The sequence below is a fragment of the Xiphias gladius genome, chromosome 5 (genome assembly GCF_016859285.1).
Source record: "Xiphias gladius isolate SHS-SW01 ecotype Sanya breed wild chromosome 5, ASM1685928v1, whole genome shotgun sequence".
Taxonomy (NCBI): Eukaryota; Metazoa; Chordata; class Actinopteri; order Istiophoriformes; family Xiphiidae; genus Xiphias; species Xiphias gladius.
In genome coordinates, this window is record NC_053404.1 from 10,611,300 (window position 1) to 10,632,174 (window position 20,875).

The following is a 20,875-nucleotide window of genomic DNA, read 5'->3' on the forward strand; positions in this document are numbered from 1 at the left end:
ATTTTTAAAAAATGTTTGATATACAGTATATGTAAATATGATCTCTCTTAAACTGCCCTTATCTTCTTATTTTGTTATCATCATAAGAGTTCATTTGACTTCAAATGGCAGGTCTTCTTAATATCTTTTTTTCACCTTCCATCTCTTTTTACCTCTTTGCCCTCTGTCTCTCAATAGTTAAGTTTTGGAGGGATGCCATACAGTGGAAAGCCATTGGGAGGAGGGAGGAAGAACTTTAAAGGCTGTATGGAGAGCATCAACTACAATGGAGATAACATTACAGACCTGGCCCGCCGAAAGAAGCTAGATACCTCCAGCTTTGTAAGGGATATATGTTGAATACTGAACATGCTCACTATTGTCACACTAGCTCTGTATCTGACCTGAGTGAGGGGGAAAATATTCACTGCACCAAAAATAGTTGAACAGATTCATAATTAATCAGTTACCACTGACCCATCAGTGGCACGTCCATGTGTTTGCTATTGGTCTTTGTGCTCCCTTTTGAAATCATGGATGCCATTACACATCAACCTACAAAAACAGAATTTCACTGTTTGTTTTCAACCTATCTCAACAGAATAAGGAGTATATTAAATTCCTTTCTTCTCCTCATCAAGTGCACAGCACTCTGAATGACTGCTGGATGTAACATCAGCACATTATCTGTTTTGCCAACCTTAAAATTAGTTACTGAATTGTCTTTGATAGACTATAAAGTCTCAGAACTCTCATCTCTCCCCATCTCCTGTTCCTCCTCAATAATGGACAGCCAGTATATCGTCTTCAATCTTTGGTGAACTGACAGCACTAATCAAGTTCATTAAACTAGAACCTCTAAGTCGCTCTGCCTCACACAGCCATTCATTTCTAATCAAAATAGATCCACTCAAATTTCAAAAACACACATATACACATGTGCAGACAGAGGCAATCAGGAATCATGTATAATAGGCAAGGCAGCTCAATATTGTGCATTTGCTAATGATTTGATTAAAACTACAAGGATGAGGAATCGCAATCATAATTACTGCCTAGATCCCACAATAGTGTTTGTTTTCCTCCCTCACACAAACATCACCCAGGTTGCTGTTCAACCCTAGTTTCAAAGACAGGATGAATCAAAAGACACATTTTTGTAATGTGTACAAGCATCAACAGTCTTTCAATCTATCTTCCGTCAGGAACATCTGAAGGTAGACATACAGACACTAGATTCAAAGCAACAAAAGCCTGGTGAATAAATGCATGATTTTTTCTAAAATGTTAGGATATTTACAACATTCAGGCACGTTCACATACAAGCCCACTTTCAAGGGATTAGCTTTGTTTGTGACTCTTCTATTTGAAGATCGACTGATGCCTTCCTATTATCTCTCTTTTTCTCTCTCTCTAAATCTGTCTTAACAGCGTAACCTGTCCTTCTCTTGTGTGGAGACCCACACTTTCCCAGTCTTTTTCAATGCCACCAGCTTCCTGCAGCTGCCAGGTCGAGCTAGTCACAACACATTATCTGTAAGTTTCCAGTTTCGCACATGGAACCCTGATGGACTCCTACTCTTCAGTAATCTTGATGATGGCACACTGGAGATCTCCCTTGAGGACGGCAAGATTGTAGTTCATATCAATGTGTCGAAGGCGACTAGAAACAATCAGGTAGACTTATCATCAGGTGAGTTGTTGACAAATACACCCACATAAAGACACATCACACAGTTTAATTGTCAAGTTGATTTGTTTATCATTACTTTTATCTTCCAACCTTAAGTTTGGCTACCGAGCAAGACACTTACATTACAACTTTGATCAATTCTAACCATAAAAGTCAGTATTAAGTTGCATGGAAACAAAATAATTTATATAATGGTAGGACAATTATGGGCAAGTCAAAGATGCCTGTCACTATAGTATGTTCTATTCCATTCTTAGTATGTTATTGCCACAAATATGGAGTAATTCACAATTTTTTCAGTGACATTTCATGTACACTATCAATGTTTGGTCAAGGTTTAGATAAAGAGAAAATGGGAATGTTTAAATGATACCAAAGCTAACCTTACTTCTAGAATGTGTGTATTTGGCTGGTGTATGGAGTGATTGATACCATTTGAGATTACTTAGTCCACAGTTAGAAACTCCCTGCTGAAAAAGTGATGCATACACAAGGTACAACTTCTGTTGGCTGAAAAGCTGACTTTACTCATTTTTAGCCCGGACCTAACTTTACACTGTGTTTCAGTCATTACTCTTGATTTCAACCAATTTGACACTTTTCCAAAGTCAGTCAAATATACTTCTTTATTTTTTAAATCTAAGGTTCTTCTGTTATACAGACTAGTGACATGGTTTTAATGTTGTGTCTGATTGGTGTATATCTGGAGTACATCTATTTGTATTTTGCTTACATTTTCAAATAATTCCACAGTCATATCTTTACATTTAAAGCATTAGTACAGTAACTAAATTTTCCCATCAAAATGACTTTGGTCACAGTTTCAATTAAGATATTATATTCCTCTTGGTCTGGGTTTAGTTCACCTCTCATAGTGTCCTCTTTGACATGGTCTTGATTTATGTGGTCTTGAGCTGAACAGCAGTAATAAGCAGTCCAATGACAGAGGAGGGTTTCCAACAAGTAAAACACATAAAGATTGCTTGCAAGTGTAGCAATGAGATCCTATTTTTCTGCTTCCTCTGACATGACTGATCGTTAACAAAGTAAACAAATAGACCATTATAGCTAAAAATGTTTATGATAACTTTTAAATTAAAGCATATTAAATTAAAGCATAAAGTATATAAGATTTGTAACTAGAGCCTTTGACAGGTTGTTTTATGACTTGAGTTAAACAATAGCTGTACATGGAGCCAAATTTTGAACACATCCATCATTAAGGTAAAAATAAGATTGAAATTAAACTTTATTTTCAACAAGACTGCCTCCAATGGCCATTTGCATTTGATTGTTTTCTCTCCTATCCTACCACCTCTCTTATCCTCCCCTTTCTCCCTTACCCATATTTCCTAACTCTCCTTCTTTCTCTCTCCTTCTCTGTCTCATTCCTTAGACACACTCATTTATTCTGTCCACTGCGGCTTTAATAGGCCATTATGCCCAGGGGTAAGGATTATTACAGAGTTACCCTCTAGGCTAATTGGGCTTGAGCCTGCAATTACATCACTATTACTAGAATACAGAGACACACAAACACACACTCCCTCCTTTGATTCTGTTATTAGTATCTCTAAGAAAGAAAGCCACACTGGCTTCTGGCCTCAATGACACAGTGGAAGCTCAGTAGACTTGTAATGAAATGCTTAGTAACTTTTAATGACAAATATAGTGGAGAAAGACATACAGATGCACACACACTGAGGAGGAGAGAAAGAGAGAGAAAAGAGAGGTTCTTACAGAGACTACACAATCCTTTTTCTTTTCCCATTGGGGATAATTTGTTTATGAAGCCTTTTAGCAACAGCTTACTCAGACATAAAGTCAGACATCTGTTGGAAGGTAAAACCATACAAACCTAATCTACTTGAACTTTTCATTTGCGACTTTTAACCCATTTAATTTTCAACCATCTAGGGCTGACATAGAGTACATTTATCGCTTACAGTAAATCACATAAGGTGGTAATACAGGAGAAGACAACGGGGGTGCACAGTTAAAAGAAAGGGAAAATTAAATGCAATACATCCTTTGCATCGATCATGTCAGAATAGATCAGGTTTTTTTAATTAGTTATATCTTAAAACATTAGAAATATGAAAAAAAAAGTCCTTTAATGTGTTGAGCTTAAGTCATGCCTCTTTGTTAGATCTAAACTGGGCTATGTGTATCATGAAGACTTTTTCGAGCACACTGGGAAGGAACCATTCGGAATGGAGACCTCACCAGGAGGCACCCTTTGTCAATAATATAGACTTTTATTTTTGTTCTGGGCTGTTATCTGTGCTTGAAAGAGTTTGTGATGTTTACCACTTTGTGAATGTGATGTGAAAACAGGTGAGCCAAATGTTTGGACAATTTCCTACCTAGTTTCAAGTAAAACCACAAACTGTATTTGTTTAAGATTGATACTTTAACAAAAGAACCTCCAATAACAATCCTTTTTGACCCTCCTGAGGTTTTTGTTTGATCAAAAAAAAAAATGGACTCCCTTTAAAGTGAAGGAATTGCTGGTACTGTTTCCATTAACCCATTAACCAAGGTTTGAGTCACTGTTTTGTTGAAAATTGTAGAGATGGAATTACTGAGCCTTATTTAGAGACAAAAATCTAAGTCAATGAGATCCAGATTGTTTTTAAACTCGGGAGTTGGATCAAATCAAGGCAAAAATGCAAATCGGTGTTGGATATTTCACAGGTGGTGAGCAATAAGACATCTGTTTCACTCTGTGCTGTGGGTGAGTGTTAGGTTTAACTAGTCTTGGACCCAAAATAAAGAACACTGAGACAGCAGTTGGGTAACAAAGGATTTTATTGTAATGACTTGTGATATTGTTAAGAGATCTGGGAGTTGAGGTCATTGAGGAGTAGATGAGATTGATTGATTGATTGCAGAGATTGAGCAGAGCGATCTGATCAGGTGAGGAGTCACTGGTGTACTCCATACAGGACAGGCATCGACAATGAACTGGATGCAGGAACTGGGCAGGAGTAGTTGCGATGGTTCCGAAGATGACAGGCAACGAGGAAGGAGCTGAGCATGAGTGGAAACAGAAGCAGGCTAGAGGTTTTTACCTGAGCACATGGAAGCTAGAAGTTAAAGATCATGAGGGGGAGGAAAAACACACACACTCAGAGCAAAAGACAGATGCACAGTAAATTTTTATGTCGAAACACACAGATATGCAGTGCAGTTCAAGCTCAGTGATCTTCCTTAAATAGAATTGAGGGGTAATGGAGCAAGAAGCTGGAAATAAAAAAAAAACTTGGAAAAACAGTAGACATGATGTGAGCTCTCCACTAGGACAACCAACATAATATCAATTATATCAAAAGCTACTAGATACATACAAACTGAGGAAGATAAGCATGAACATTATATAATTAACATCACTTACATTAGTAATTATAAGACCTGAAAACGTATTTTTGTTTGATACTTTTATTAATAACAAGAGACAGTCAGGAAGAGCAAACAATCAAAACTATACAAAAAACAAAAGATAGTGAAAGCCTAAAAAGAAATGTCAAAAAAACTTACAGTCCCACACACACACACACACACACACACACACACACACACACACACACGAGGAGCAAGAACCTGAAGTTGGCCTTAGCGTCTGTAATAGAGGTGACTGAATGATCCGGCCAACATTTGAGAGTTGAGCGGGGTTTATACACAGGAGTAGATGAGGGATTTCATGAATGGATTGGAAGCAGCTGTGAAAGTCAGTTGGTGGGAGAGGGACCCAGGTAGCCCGCCCAGGCTGTTTGTTACCTGCGGAAACAACCTGCTCTCTCTCTTTTGAAAAAACTTCTGTCAATTCATCCACTTCCTCCCCCGATTAGAGAAACAGACGATGAAACTAAAGGGAAGATGAGGCCTTAGAGAGACCACTCTAGATTAGACTGTGGGTGTCTTCTTAGCAATGTGTGTGTGTGTGTGTGTGTGTGTGTGTGTGTGTGTGTGTGTGTGTGTGTGTGTGTGTGTGTGTGTGTGTGTGTGTGTGTGTGTGTGTGTGTGTGTGTGTTGTGTGTGCATTAATAGGGGGTACTCAACTATGATTCCTGCAGGGACACTGATCTAATTTTCCAATCACTTTCCTTTTACTTACTCATTAACTCTCCAACTCCCTTCTCTTCCCTTCCACTTTTATCACTCATTTATTAGAATTATGCAACACCTTTCTTAGATTAGGGCTGGAAAGTGTTGCTTTGATGAAGATACAGCCAAACTATGTTTTGATGTGCCCAAATATAAATCAGACCCCTGTTTTCCACATTACCTACCACAAAATAATCCAATAAACCAAAGACAGTGAAAAAGTCTCCTTTTGTACTTGATACAGATAGCTGATGAGTGCTGGTCTTTGTTTTTGCGTATGTATGTGTATTGAAGATGCTATCCTCTGATCACCCTCTTGATTAATTATCAAATTATTGGGCACCGGCATTGTTTCCATGGAAACAATACTCACTGTCTCCAGTGCTTCTGCAGAGCCTGAGAAATCCAATTTCCTTACAGTTCCCATACAACAAAGTGTGGAGATATTGTTTGTACTCATGTTTGGTTGTCCATGAAGACAAAAGAGATAGTGATAATCATTTTCAATGAATTAAATATATTACTATAGCTTCAAGAAAAGATGAGAGTATGATTTAGCTCTCTGTACCTGCTTGCATGCTTTTTGACAGTGACAAGTGACAAGAAGGCAAGGTAATTGTAAATAGAATTGAAATGAGGCAAATTTAGAAGTGCTTGTTTGGAAATATAAAGTTTATTCACCAGTCCTATTTATTGTACTGCTGCCACCGTTCACTCCCGTAAAATAGTACCAACATGTCCAACATTTCACATTGTCAGTGCTTTTTTTAAATTCCTTTCAATACTTGTATATATTGTATGTCTCGTATCATTTGCATATCACAAATATTCTTTGAATTTTTAATGTCTTTTCTTTCTCTAACAGTTTTATAAAACAGGTATATGTAATGCAAGAGTAACTTTCTCTTCTGCTTTGCTCTCTTGCTCCTCACAATTGTTGCACTTATTAATTGTTTTCATCAATATTTGGTCTATTTGATACCACCAGGGAAATGTGTCATCCCACAAAATCATTCTCAGTCAGAGGTGAGGCTCATTCCAAAATAGGACAAAGCCACAGGCAGCATGAACTTTTTGATTCAACCATCCCCAAAGTAGAAATATGCTATGTTATGTTTGCTGTGTGTGTGTGCCCATGTTGCATGCAAGTGTTCGCACCCATTAACTCAGCTAGAAGTAATAACATCAGTTCCTTGGAGATGCAGAATTACTATCACACACACAAGGTTACTTCTAGAGGTCCAAATAGGAAGCATAATGCATTAAAATAATGGAAAGGCCTGATGCACAGATTTGAGGGTAAAAAAACACACTATAGCCACCCCCGATTATAATGTTATATTGTTTCATTCCCCCTGAGTGTGCCTGTGTGCATTTATGTGTGTGTGTGTGTGTGTGTGTGTGTGTGTGTGTGTGTGTGTGTGTGTGTGTGTGTGTGTGTGTGTGTGTGTGTGTGTGTGTGTGTGTGTGTGTGTGTGTGTGTACGCAGGCGAGGCTTAATATGTTGTATTCTCAGGCTTTGTGTGGTTGGCATATTGCCATCAGTGAAGACGTGAAAAGCTCTTCAAACTACCTTAGAGTACCAAATATTTAGGATTGGAGGCGATGGTAGAGGATAAATTTATGAATGCCAGAGGGCCCCATAAATGTATAGCAGACAAAATTCATTTATACTGTACATACAAGATCTGAGAATACTGAGAATACAGATTAGAAACAGGGGGAAACAGGAGGAAGGAGAGGAGAGGAGAGGAGAGGAGAAGAGAGGAGAAAAATAATAGGAAAAGGAAAGTAGAATAGAGGAGCATTAACTAAGACAAATGAGATGGGAGGATAAAGGAAAGTAAGCATAAAGAGGAGCAGAAAGATAATGTTATAGAAATAATATCCTCACTTTGCAGTTTCACATGGGTTTGTTGCACTGTGTGATATTCTTAACATGTTCTCCAACGAGATGACACAGGAAAAAAAACACTCCAGCAGCCATAAATAGGGATTCCAATCATTAATCGATTATCGATTAATTTCAATTGATAATTTAATTGATAAAAAATATATTAACAGAAAATGCAGAAGACAAATACTATGATGTGCTGTAGTACCCAGTTGTGCCACTAGGCTCTGCCTCATACCTTTTAACAAGATAGACTTACACATGCATTTGCTTACCAACCGTAAGGGCCGCACAAATTTAAAAAAAAAAAAAACAATTGCACCTGCTTGCCAACCGATGAAGAAATAAGTCGCAGCTTGGCTTTCTGTGTTCACTGTGGCAGATAAGCACTGCAGCAAAGAGTTCTGAAAATTCCACTGAGTTGTTTTCTGGCAGCTGTCCGCTTTAGCTAGCTAGCTGATGCTCATGCCAATGGTTTGGCATTGATGTTCTCCAATAAGGCCTGAAAGTTGTGCAGTATTATTTGCTATGTTTAATACTTTGGATTCTAACTGGCCAATCGTTGAGTAGTTAGAGACGGGAATGGAAATTCTGCTATTTTAAATGAATTTATTAATTTGTGTGGTTTAATTTATAATTCAACTAACTTGGTGTTTACTTAATCTGTTCTTTAAATTCCTAATTTACTCTGATTTTGTGGTGAACACAGTGCAGACCATTGGTTAACAGTTACATGGCTTTATTATGAAAAAAACCCCACTATTTCATAGATTGTTGATAGATGTATTTCATAGATTAACCAACTATTGTTTGGTAATGTGGTCAACTATCAATTAAAGATATTGCTTAAAATTGGCATTCCTAGCCATAGACAGTGTTTCTTGCCCATGCATGATGCGATAACATTATAATTGTTGTTTATTACTTTCTGATACCTATGTAATTAGTTTCTACTTCATAGATTGTTATTAGCATTCACCTGTGTACTGCAATAACTCCATACCCATTTTCCATTTTATCAGGGGGACTCATCATTAACTGAGCCAATGTTACCATTTTGTGATGTATTAAGTAGTTTATTAAATAGTCACTATCTCACTGGGTTTGGTTAATATCCTGTAAAATATATCTTTGTCTCCCACTTTTTGTTTTATAATTTATAGGGATTAGATATTTTAAAAGCTACAGCAACTTTAATTTATTATTAAATTGCTGCATACTCAGCAAAAAGAGCAGTTTAATTTACTGCAACAATAATGAACTCAATTTGAGTGTTGCTCCATCTGTGTCCTTGTGTACTCTTGAAACTGACATGTCCTCCTGATTTATTATCACTTGCTTTATTTTGTACAACTCATTTTTATTTATGTATTTATTTATTTCAGTTTACTCTTGCTTTTCCTTGCTTTCCTTGATTAGTCTGATGCTATTGTGTATAGCTATAATCAATAGAAAATACAATACCTGCGCACCTACACATGGGCACATATACACAAATAGATACAAATACACATGCACGTAACACACAAGCAAATGTCCTTCAAACCATTAGGATATCACTTGGACTTGAATCTGGGATGTTGGCTTTCTGGGTCTAGCTTTTCTAACTATGTGATACCAATAGCCTATACCAATAATTTCTAATCAAATTAGAAATTATCAGTAGCAAATAGCTATTTATGAATGTAAAAATTATCCAGATCCATTACATGCCATTATCTCAGTTATTCTGTTTAACACCTGTAGCAGAATGCATATCTCTTAAGTGATACTAGTATGAACCTAAAATATAATTCTGTCTAGTGCTTAACTTACTTAGTAATAATGCGAAACATAGCTGTCTATTTACCACAGGCATACTGAGTTAGACCACTGCTTAACACAAAGGTCTGACTTTGTAGATACCCAGCTACTTTTAAACCTGTCACAGTGCCAGATAAGTCAATGAAACAAGGTAAATGCAATTCACATCCACCCACTATGACATGGATGTCTGTAGAAGTGAAAAACTCAATGTAAAGACAGCTAGATCATTAGTTGCAACAGTTTATTTGCCTGTCTTCTCAGTCTGAACATTAGCCACTCTGTCTCTGGCACTGAAGTTGAGTCTTGGTAACACTCAGCTCCACTCTCTGTTCTATTACCATTTTTTTTCCACTCCTTCAACACAGCCCAGATGTCAGGGATGGCAGTCTGCCAACTTGTCTGTGCATTAGCTCAAACCCTTTATGCTTTACGAGATTTTATTTTACACTTTTATTCTCTACCTGAGCCCGTGTCCCAGTCTGACTCAACCACAACAGTGAAAGTAACAGTGCGAGTAAAGGGAAACTTGCTTAAGTAGAGGTCTCCAGCAGCTACTGTACATGTATCAGATAAACTGGTTTTCCTTCACCTAAATTTTAATCAGTTTATTTATGAGATCAGGTCCCGTTACACTTGAAGGACTTTACTGTGTTCGTACACTTAGAAATTCACTGTTTTGGTACACCTTAACTTCCCTATTTGAAGTATGTTATGTGTTAAATTCATAGTTGATCTTACCATGGTAATGTCTGTGTGTTTTTGCATGGGTGCAGAGACTCGCAAAGACATTTTAAGTGGAAGTGGCTATGTTTAATTAATTTTTTTAAAGCCCCATGACATTGTCCAGATTCATCCTGATGTTGACTAATACAAAAAAAGTATGTCCCCACAGACAGTCATCTCTCCCTTCCATGTACATGCACATAAACGCAACTGGGGTGCCTATGTGATACCTTGTAGTACAGTCTCTTGCTTTTGTCATTACAAAAAATTTAATTAATTTAGACTGATCGCATGTTCTGGCCCTCACAGACATTTTTTTCAAAAGCATGGTGTTGTCCAACCACATGACATTTTTGTTTTATAATACTTACAATATACCTAAATATATATGTATATATATATGTGTGTGTGTATGTGTGTATATATAACATTTTGCTTTTTATGTGGGAATCATGCTGTCATTTTCTCATTGGTCCTGCAGCTCACTATAATCTTTAATCTCTAGCCCTGATACTATACCTATACCTATATACCTATCTGTAATTAGGGAACTATGAGAGACTCTAAAGGTTCATGTGCTGATGGGAAACTAACTGAATTTCATAGCTTTTTCAATTATTATTCCCATTCCATTCTGTCTTTAATACACCAGTGAATACCTCAAGTTAATTGTCTTATGTACTTCATCGACTGGTATACGTTTGGCAAAGAAGATCCATTTATATATATATCTGTGTGAAAATGTGACACATAGAGTAAATATGCTGTGTCTTGTAGTGTTTTTAGTATATATTCAAATTAATCCACATTTTATGCAAGTAAGTAATTGGGTAACCTGGATTAAGGCCATAGACTTTATACAACAACATACTGTATAATGAGCTAAATAACCCATATGATTAAACATTAGCTCTATCAGTGGACGGTTGTTGAGGCCTACTCCTAAAGAATGTACTCCATTTCAGCTTGTTGATTAGAGTTTTCATAATTTTTGGAGATTTGCACATCTTAGTGCTCATTGTTAATCTTAATAGCTATAGACTTTTCAATCAACCTTCAAGCCTGATATTTCAGTACTGAATAAACAGAGCAACAAAACATTAGGAACAAAGTTAAGAACATTACTGTATTGGTCACTGATTATCATGCACATTAGTTTATTTAATCAGTAATAGCAGCATACAAAAGTCAACTTCTTACCTCTGTGTACGGTCCTGGTAGAAATTATTGACACCGCTGAATTTTAAGTACAGAATGTAGAATATCTTCAGAAATAGATGCCAATTAGTCAATTTTGTATAATCAAAATATTTTAATAAAATGTCCAAGGAAACTGAACAAGAAAAATTATAAAAACAAAACTTGCATAATAGTAAAATAATACAAACATGAAATGTACCCCAGACACAATTATTGGAACCCTTCACTAATATTTGGTTGCAGAACTTTGGCAACAATGACAGACTAAACATTTCTTGTAGCCATCTAACAGCTTATTGCACCTGTCTGGGGGTAGTTTCTGCCCCGCTTACATTGCTATGTTTTCAAGCGCTTTTAAGTTCCTTCCTTTTTGCAAAGGCAGATTTCAGTTCTCTCTAAAATTTTTCAATGGGATTTAGGTCCAGCTTTTCCTTTTCAAAAATTAATTTGAGCTGCTGGATGTGTGCTTTGGGTCGTTGTCCTGCTGTGTCAGAAATCTAGTTTTCTGACACTGAGTAACACATTTTGCTATAAAATGCCTTGGTAATCTTCTGATTTCATCATTCCTTTGATACATTAATTGCCTCCAGTACCAGAAGCAGCAAAGCAGCCACACAGCATAATACAGCCTCCACCATGTTTTACTGTAGGGAGGGTGTTCTTTTTCTTATGGGCTTCATTTTGTCGCCTATAAACAAATTGATGCACTGCATTCCCAAAGAGCTCTACTTTGGTTTCATCTATCCGTAGAATTTTATCCCAGAAAGACTGTGTCTTATCTATGAATGTTTTTGCAAAAATTAGTCTTGCCTTTTGTTCCTTTTTTCAATAGTGATGTCCTCCTAGGCCTTTGTCCATAGAGCCCTACTTGGTTTAGTGTGCAGTGTATGGTATGGGACTGAAACCACCACTCCAGATTGCTCCAGGTCAGCCTGAAGCGCTACATTTTATGTCTGTATTTTTTATTTCACTATATGAAACCATTTTTATTGTTGTTGTTGTTATTCAGTAACTTTGGACATTTTATTAAATATTCTGATTATTCAAAATTGGTTAATTTGGATTTATTACTGAAGATCTTCTAAATCTTCTACATCTTCTTTACTTAAAATTCAGGGGTGCCAATAATTTCAACCAGGACTGTATATATATGATTTGTTCAATTTGTGGAAATCAAGGACAGTACAGAAAGTCACAAAGTATGGATGAATAGACAACTGGAAAGTGCAAAAAATTAACATTTTCATAAACAAATTCAAATTCAAAAGTGTGTACATTTGATACATTTTAGGGTATCATTACAATGATTGTTTAAGACCTTACTGATGATATCAAACTATATCTTAAAGTCAAAGAGGATACAAGAGGAAACCACTGAAGGTGTTCAAGGAGCTAGCATCATCATAAAGACCACAGTTTTTTTGGAGACGCATATAGACCACACTTCCCTGTTCCAGCTGTAGAATTAATGCATTTGCAATAAAAACTATGACCATTAGCTACCTCAGAATTAGGCAAAAATCTCTTACTATTACGGTATAAATTCACTGCCATCTACTCTCCATTTTTGTTGTTGAAGGCAGTGAATCTGAAGTACTAGACTCCTTTTAAAGGTCCTGTGAAGATAATTGCAAGTTGTAAAGAATCGGAGAGCTCAGCTCTTTCCATCTCCCAGGTAACACTATGATGCTTGTGGTAATACATACACTACCTGTAGTTGGGTTGTAAGCCCCACCAATATTTGTGAGGACTCTACTGTAGACAAATGGAGGTTCAGTATTGAATGGTCCTATCTTTCCTGAAGTAGTTAAACCAGCAGAGAAAGTCAACTTCATAGAGTATGTTAACACAGGATGAAAAATTTTAACCACGAGAATTTGATGGAAAATTTTGAATCCTTTTTTTTTAAGATTGCAACAATAGCATATTTTTTCAAGAAAAACCCAAGAAAAAAATCAGCTGTATATTTAGAATTTTATTGTTTTAAAGTAGGTTGTCTCTAGTTAAAATATGTATGTATGTATGTATTTCTGGTCTCTAATCACAATACCTGCAATTGTCTTCTGGATCTCATCTAGTTTGTTCTTGGTGAACTGTAGTTCAGTCTGAGAAACATCAAGCTCTTCCCTGTGACTTGTCACTTCCTTCCTCTGCTTCTGCACCTCCTTCTTGCTGCTTGTCACTCTGGAAACCAGGGCTGCCAGTTCTGTTGCTTGGAATACAAGCATGAGAGCCAATAATTTTAAATTGACCAAGTCTGTGATTTCTGTATATATACCAATAATCAGTCTCTCACCCTCCTCCACTTTTTTTCTTCTGGAACTGCTGTTCAGTCTTAGCCCTTTCCAGCTCCACTGTAATTGCTGTCACCTTGTTTTCGATTGCTGTCAGTCTGGAGCTCATCACTGAAATATCACACAGGCTGAGGATGAACGTCTTTGAAGTAAAGCTGTCTAAAGTAGCATTCCACAACATCTTCATAAAAATACATTTCTGGATTGTTATTGTTTTCTTTTTCGTAAGAAGTAAGTTGTAATAGGGTTCAGCTCTTTTAAAACAGATGGACAATCTAGTTATAAGTGTTTTGGTTTGAATTTTTGAAATATTTGATTTTAAATTGGCAATAATAATACATGAATTTTTCTTTGACTGGTGATTTTCTGTTTACTGGATTGTGACTAAATTCCTACCAGACAGTTTCAAGTATGCATGATAATTTTGAACAGTACTCAACCAATGAGCTCCTAAGCAATTTTTAAAAAGTATTTAAAGGACCAGTGTGTAGGATTTAGGGGGATCTATTGGCAAAAAATTGAATATAATGTTCATAATTTTGTTTTCATCAGCATATGATCACCTGAAACAAAGAATCGTCGTGTTTTTGTTAGCTTAGAATGAGCCCTTCATATCTACATAGTGAGTGGGTGCCCCTCCGCGGAGCCCACCATGTTGCACCAACATGTTTCTACAGTAACCCAGAACAGACAAACCAAACACTGGCTCTAGAGCAGGCCTCTATCATTTTTACGTTACCTTAAGAACACCGAAGGTTCTCCGACACGGGAGGGGTGAGGGCAGAGGTATTCAGTTAGTTGCAATCAGCAATCTCAGCACTAGATGCCACTAAATCCTACATCCTGGTCCTTTAAGTGATTTTTAACTTGTGTTCTCGTTCTCAAGAGCAGCCACTTTATCTCTCTGGGTTTGAAGTTCAGCTTTGGTATTCCTGAGATCCACCCTCTACTCCACCACCATTTCTCTCAAAGCTCTTAGCTCATCCCACATATCCTTCCTAGTCTTGCCGCTTGTCTGTAAACCCTGGTCAGTTCCTACGCTCTCTCCTTGAGTCCATGTCCCAGACAGACAGAACAGCAATACCAGCATTGTAAAACCTCAGATAACGCCCTCTTATAATTTGTCTCATGCAGAGTAGACACAAGAAGGCTGTCCCTGACCATATTTAGGAAGGTAGACTGATGCGATGCCCACAGCTGTTTATACAAGCTGGGTTTTTTTTCCAAAATGGCCCCCACTGACACAACAGAAAAAAAACATAATTTCTAATAATCATCATTGTTTATCTTGTTTATGCAGTTGGTACCATGTTTATGCAGCTGGTCAGTGGCTATACACTCAACTTGAAGATGTGTGTATTATCCGTATTAATAAAAACACTTCCAAATGTAACCAGTTTCTTATTTTTAAAGCCTTGGAGGGAATTGGGGAAAAGAATGTTTTGTGTAGCCTGAAAAGTTGTTTTTCCTTCCAGAAAGTGAGAAAGAGACAAATGAGAAGTGCCAAAATGTCATGAGAATATCTGGGTCAAATGTCATTCTAAAATTCTAAAATGATATACTTTGTTCCACATTTCATTATTTATCATGTGAAATCATCTTCAACTTTTCAGTTGTTCTAATGTGTTATTTTGCAGTACTGACGACATTCATGCCATAGTTTGGTGACTTTTTCAGATATTCAAGGAGAGCTCATGCGAGTGAAACCACAGCGCAATGTCTTAATTTTTAATTCAATCAAAAAAAAAAAAAAATAGAGCAAAGTGGCTGGTCAGCCCATCATCTTATTATCAGGCTCAATCATATGAATGACAAACCCAAAGCAAGCCTTGAAACAGCCTTATCTCATCAAATCTGAACAATTCTCTTCCTCCTCCTTTTACTTTTGTTCGTTATCTGTGCTGTTTTATCTGTAGCAGACAGCTGGCATGTGTGCAATTTAAGCATGTGTGTTTGGCATGTGTGACAGAAAAAGAGAGACAGACTGCACCAAGTTATGTTTGTGTGTTTCAGCAGGCTCTTGTGTCTGTTTTTGAGTGAGTGCTGCAATGAGCGTGAAGATTTAATAACACTGCTATCACTGATAAGCTTATAATTCAAAGCTATTGCAGGTTATGTAAAACAGATGAGGGGGCACAAGGTTACACAGCATCTATTTCACATTATTACATTCAAAAGGTTATTTAGAGGGAAGGGGTGGAGCAGAGAGCTTGATAGTGATTATATCAAACCAATACATAGTCAGAAATTTGATTGTCAGTGAAGGAGCACATCAAGGTCACTTTCTACCAGATCTAACTTTTTTTTTGTCATCAAGACCAAGCTGACAATTTCCTCTTATTTTTTTTTTTGTTAGTACTTTTCAGTTCATGACTCCTCAAGTACAACTAAAATGCAGTGTTAAACATTATCATTGTATTTTCTTTCTTGCTGAAAGAACTCCCGGATATTTGTTATGCTTAATGACATTCACGTTTGTAGTGTGTGTATGTGTGTGTTGCATGTGTGTGTGTATTTAACCAGCATAGCCCTGAACAAGGCCACAGCGTTCACACCCCTCAGCAGGTTGCCATCTTGGCTCTTAGTTTCACACACAAACACACACACACACATGATGCTGACATGAAAGCCACAGTGTCCAGATGCATTCCGGGAGGAAATAAACAACTCAAAAGTGTGCCTTGTAGACGGTGAAAACACACGGAAACTGCCAGACACATAGCAAATGCACTAGCAGAAGCTTGCACACTCTCCTGACTTGCAGACACGGGTCAAATATATTGACACATGCAGCATGCTAAGGCAAAAACAGTGGGGTCGAAAAGTCTGAGACCATTTTCCCATTCGTCATTCCTGAATGGGTAAGTGGTCTCAAACTTTTCGACCCCACTGTATGTATTGACTTGCATGCAGATCCATGAGTTTATGCGATCTGCCAAGACTGATTTGCATGTGGCCATGCCTTGAACTTCACTACAATGTCCTAACTATCAGTGTATTATAATCAGTGAAGCAGTGAGCTGAGCCCAATTGAAAAAGATGGTCACTGCAGCAGATGGCCATGAGTGAAATGCAGAAATAAAGAAAAGGAAATAAAGACACAGAGATGAAAGAATCAGGGACAGAGAAGGAGGCAGGGAGGGAAGGATGAATAGAGATTGGTGTCAGTAAGAGATGATGTATAGAGGAGAGGGTGATGAGAGTTAGCTGGCTTCTCTCTTGGATCCAGTAGTAATGTCCCTCTCCAAAACATCACTCATATTAAATGGAGCACAGCTACAACGGAAGAGAGATAAAAGAAAAACACAAAACACACACACTACAATGACATATTCAGACATCACACCACGTTTCAGGCTTGCACACACTTGCACAGAGTGCTCAAAGTTTGAATGCATAGATAGAGAACACACTCACATGCACTCTGGTACTCAGATGCAAAGAGGGTTGTCTGAGAGTTAATGGAGTTGAGACACAGAGGCCTTGAGACTGAAAGCTGCACTTGGCTAGGACAGGGAGAGAGATAAAGTAGGAGTGAGAGAACCAAAGAGAAGGCAAAAAGGAACTTTGGGCATTGATATACATATGAAAATATGTGTAGTATGTGAGGAAATGTTTTAAAGGTGGGTAGATTATCCCTAGCTAATGTTTTACCTCTGTCTGAAGCCATACTCATCAGGCAGCTGAAATGGAGGAATAAGAGAGGGAGAAAACACAGGAGTGCAATCATTGTGGAGAAAAAAACAGCAGTATGACAAAGTAGAAGGCAAAAGGCAAACAGAGAGAGAGATTTATTACAGAAATAAATTTTATTTCCTAGTTTGACCACCCACATACCTCATGATGAGTCATGCGGTCATATTTTCCTCAAATCCTAGTCAGTCCCTTGATATTCTATAATTGTCTGTACCACAGTTAACTTGGTAATAGGAGATTGGTAAAAGACACCTGTCTTGAATTTTTGTTAAGGTACAAGTCAGCCACTACGGTCAGTACTTTTTAATCAATGTAAAGTTCACAAATAAATGAAAGAACGTGGTATTGTATTTTTAATTGATGTTGATTGAAATTATTTTTTTACAGTCAGTCAGTTCAAATTATTGTAGTCTCATTGGGAATTCTGTTGCAAGAAATCAGTCACCTAAAATCTTGCACAAACTAAGGATTCTTAATTTAAACTTGTGTGTTTTCTGAAGACATTTATATCTCTACCCTCCAGGTTCAAGCCTTAATGACGGACAATGGCATGCGATACGTTTGGTTGCCAAGGAGAACTTTGCCAAGTTGACAATAAATGGCGACGAGGCGACTGCTGTGCGCTCCACTTCACCTCTCACCATCACCACAGGTGGAACCTATCACTTGGGAGGTAAGGATCAGCCCAAAACCATCACCTCAGTTCTGACAAGAACAACACACCCCTCATTTTGTCCCCATACATTGTCAGCCCATCACATTGCTCTCCAGTGCCAATCTGGGAGGCCAGGGATTATAATATACTGTAAAATGTTCACTGTACTGTATGTAAGGAGGTACTGTAAGGACATTATGAAAATGGGACAGTGTTTGTTTCAGTGAGTCTGGTTTTTCTTTCTCATGAATTCCATGAAATATTGTAATGCATCCCCAATTTTATCTTACAGTGTTGTTTTAATTTAATTTTAATTAGTGTGTATAGAATATTTTTGTCTGTATTTTTATAGAATGTGTAATAGAATGTGTGTGTGTGTGTGTGTGTGCTTGTGTGTGCGTGTGTGTGCGTGTGTGAGCGTGTGTGTGTGTGTGTGTGTGTGTGTGTGTGTGTGTGTGTGTGTGTGTGTGTGTGTGTGTGTGTGTGTGTGTGTGTGTGTCTTGGGTGTGTGTGCACCAATGAAATTACAGTTACTGAGAGAAATAGTCTGGGCTGTAGTCTGATAGCTCCATCCGGCCTCTGTCCATATCTCTCTCTCTATTCAAGCACAATCTTCTCCATCAAGCAAAACCTTTTCCCCAGGCCAGTCAATAAAGATCAGAACACCTCACACACGCATCCGGATTGTGTTATTCTGTTGTCAATCTTAATTTACTCCTTGCTGCTGTTGAGTGAATCCCCCTTAAGCCGATGGTGACTCTGTACTTTTTATTTATGAAATCAATGTTTGTGAGGCCTTGATATGCTAATGGGAGAATAATTTAATACTAATACTTTATCTTTCATTATCTCTTATCTCTCTTTAACCCCAACTTTTTATCTTTTTCTTCTTTGTCTTTCATTTTCTTGGTTTCTCTCTCCTCTCCTCTTCTCTCCTCTCCTCTTTCTCACCCTCTAGTCTCTATTTTAATCAAATTGTTGATTTATTGATTTTGGTAAGCTGAGTTCGGAATCAATAGTGGCTCAGAGGAGAGGATTTCTGTAATTTCTTTACCCCTTAGAGAGGGGAAAGGAGACGGATATAAAGAGAGAAAAGGGAAGAGTGGAATGGAAGAGAAGACAGATAAAACATAGTGAAGAAGATAAAGCAGAAACAAGGAATGACATGAAGAGAAACAAAGTTTTTGGCTGGGAAATAACAAAGTTAGCAGGTTAATGAGTGCTACCAAGGCTTGAGAGAGAAAAAGGAAGTGAAAGTTATATGTTTAGAGGGTAACAGGGTGACAGTGAAATATAAAACCACAAAGGCAGTACCTGTACTTCAGCACGTAAAACACATAATTCAGATATTTGTATGTACAGTATGTGTACTATATGCATAGGTTTTGTGCCTGTCTCATACTAAAAAACAAATCTTGCACATGGTGACTTTCATTTGTTTGCATATGCATAAACACATATATACTCCCTCACACATAATCCCCCACACATACAGTACATGCATCTCTACAATGCAGAAAAATAAAACTATGTTCTTTCAGAAGGTTTTCCCTACTAACAGAGGTAGTGTGTGGCAGCAACTGTGACTGGGGTTTTACACGTTAATTTTACATGACATAATGAATGCTGCGGAACAGGGAACCTGGTTGTAAACACAAGTTAGGCTGCAGGAGATACAAAACTGCTGATTATTACTATGGCAAGGAGTACGAAGTGATATTAGGCCACCACTTCCCAGAATAGGGGAGAAGTTGTAGGAAGACATTTTTGGAATTATTTCTACCAGTTCATTGTTAATCAAGACTCTTTAAGATTTCTTTCATGGGAAAGGTACAGTATGTGCAGGTTGTTTTTAGCACTAATAGGTTGTTCTTAAGTGTCTGAAAACTGAACTTTGTTTTACTTGTTTAGTTAAATGGAAAACAGATTGATACAGCATACTGATCAGTCCTCCATTTTCATGAAATGGATTTTTTTTTTTTTTTTTTGTTATTCAGTGCCTTGCCTCCCCATTATTACAGATTTAGAATGATGGGCCTCTGAATCTGTATGTAGGTGGTTTAGTGTTAGTTTCCGTATCTGTGAACTTGTATGAACAGAGCGTATGAGTGTTTTTGACTGAATGGTCTGAAACCCAAGCCCACATGCATTAGTAAACAAAGTAGTACTGCTACTACGTTGTAATTAGACTGTATTAAAAGGATGCAGCTCTATGTAGACTCATTTTGATAATACAATAGGAATATGTCAACTGTCATTTCTGTCTTACTTTAGGTTGTCTTCTCTTCATCTCATTGTGGTGCATGTAGTGAACATACTGTATTATGGTATTTGCTCCGCATGAAAAAGGAATTTAGGAACTGGGAACTGCTAGTTAGCTGTCCCATGTACTACTTTAGGGTGCTACTGTAGAAACCTAACTTGGATGTCAGAGGAAAGAGGGTTGACTATCTGTCTCATTCTATTTTATTCATTTTATGTTTTTCCCCTCTGTGACTAAGTGTTTATTAAGTATAGCCAATTGCCACATTAAACTAAATTAGTACTAATCAGTGTCATGCTGAAGCTTGACTGCCACACATATGCAGGAATATACTTACAGTATGGATTACACAAAGTCTGAACATGTTTTGCTTGAAACTTAAAGTATAATATGGTCAGAGTGAAAAAGGTTTAGTGCAGCTTTGAAACAGGTAATTTTCCTTTTAAGGCTTTCAAACAAACACATCACACACGCACACACACACACACACACACACACACACACACACACAAACAAAGGTTGATGACTTTGAGGCATTATGTTAGATAATTATTGGTTTGTGTTT

At 37.4% G+C, this 20,875-nt stretch overlaps 1 protein-coding gene across 1 annotated transcript in view; it reads left to right on the forward strand.

The window, feature by feature from the left end:
* cntnap2a (contactin associated protein 2a) overlaps nt 1-20,875 on the forward strand; it is a 324,180-nt gene that overhangs the window by 177,302 nt on the left and 126,003 nt on the right. The window contains exons 8-10 of the mRNA XM_040127346.1: nt 178-321; nt 1,411-1,672; nt 17,916-18,065. Of these exons, the coding sequence (XP_039983280.1) occupies nt 178-321; nt 1,411-1,672; nt 17,916-18,065 (556 nt within the window). The remainder of the gene's footprint in view (nt 1-177; nt 322-1,410; nt 1,673-17,915; nt 18,066-20,875) is intronic.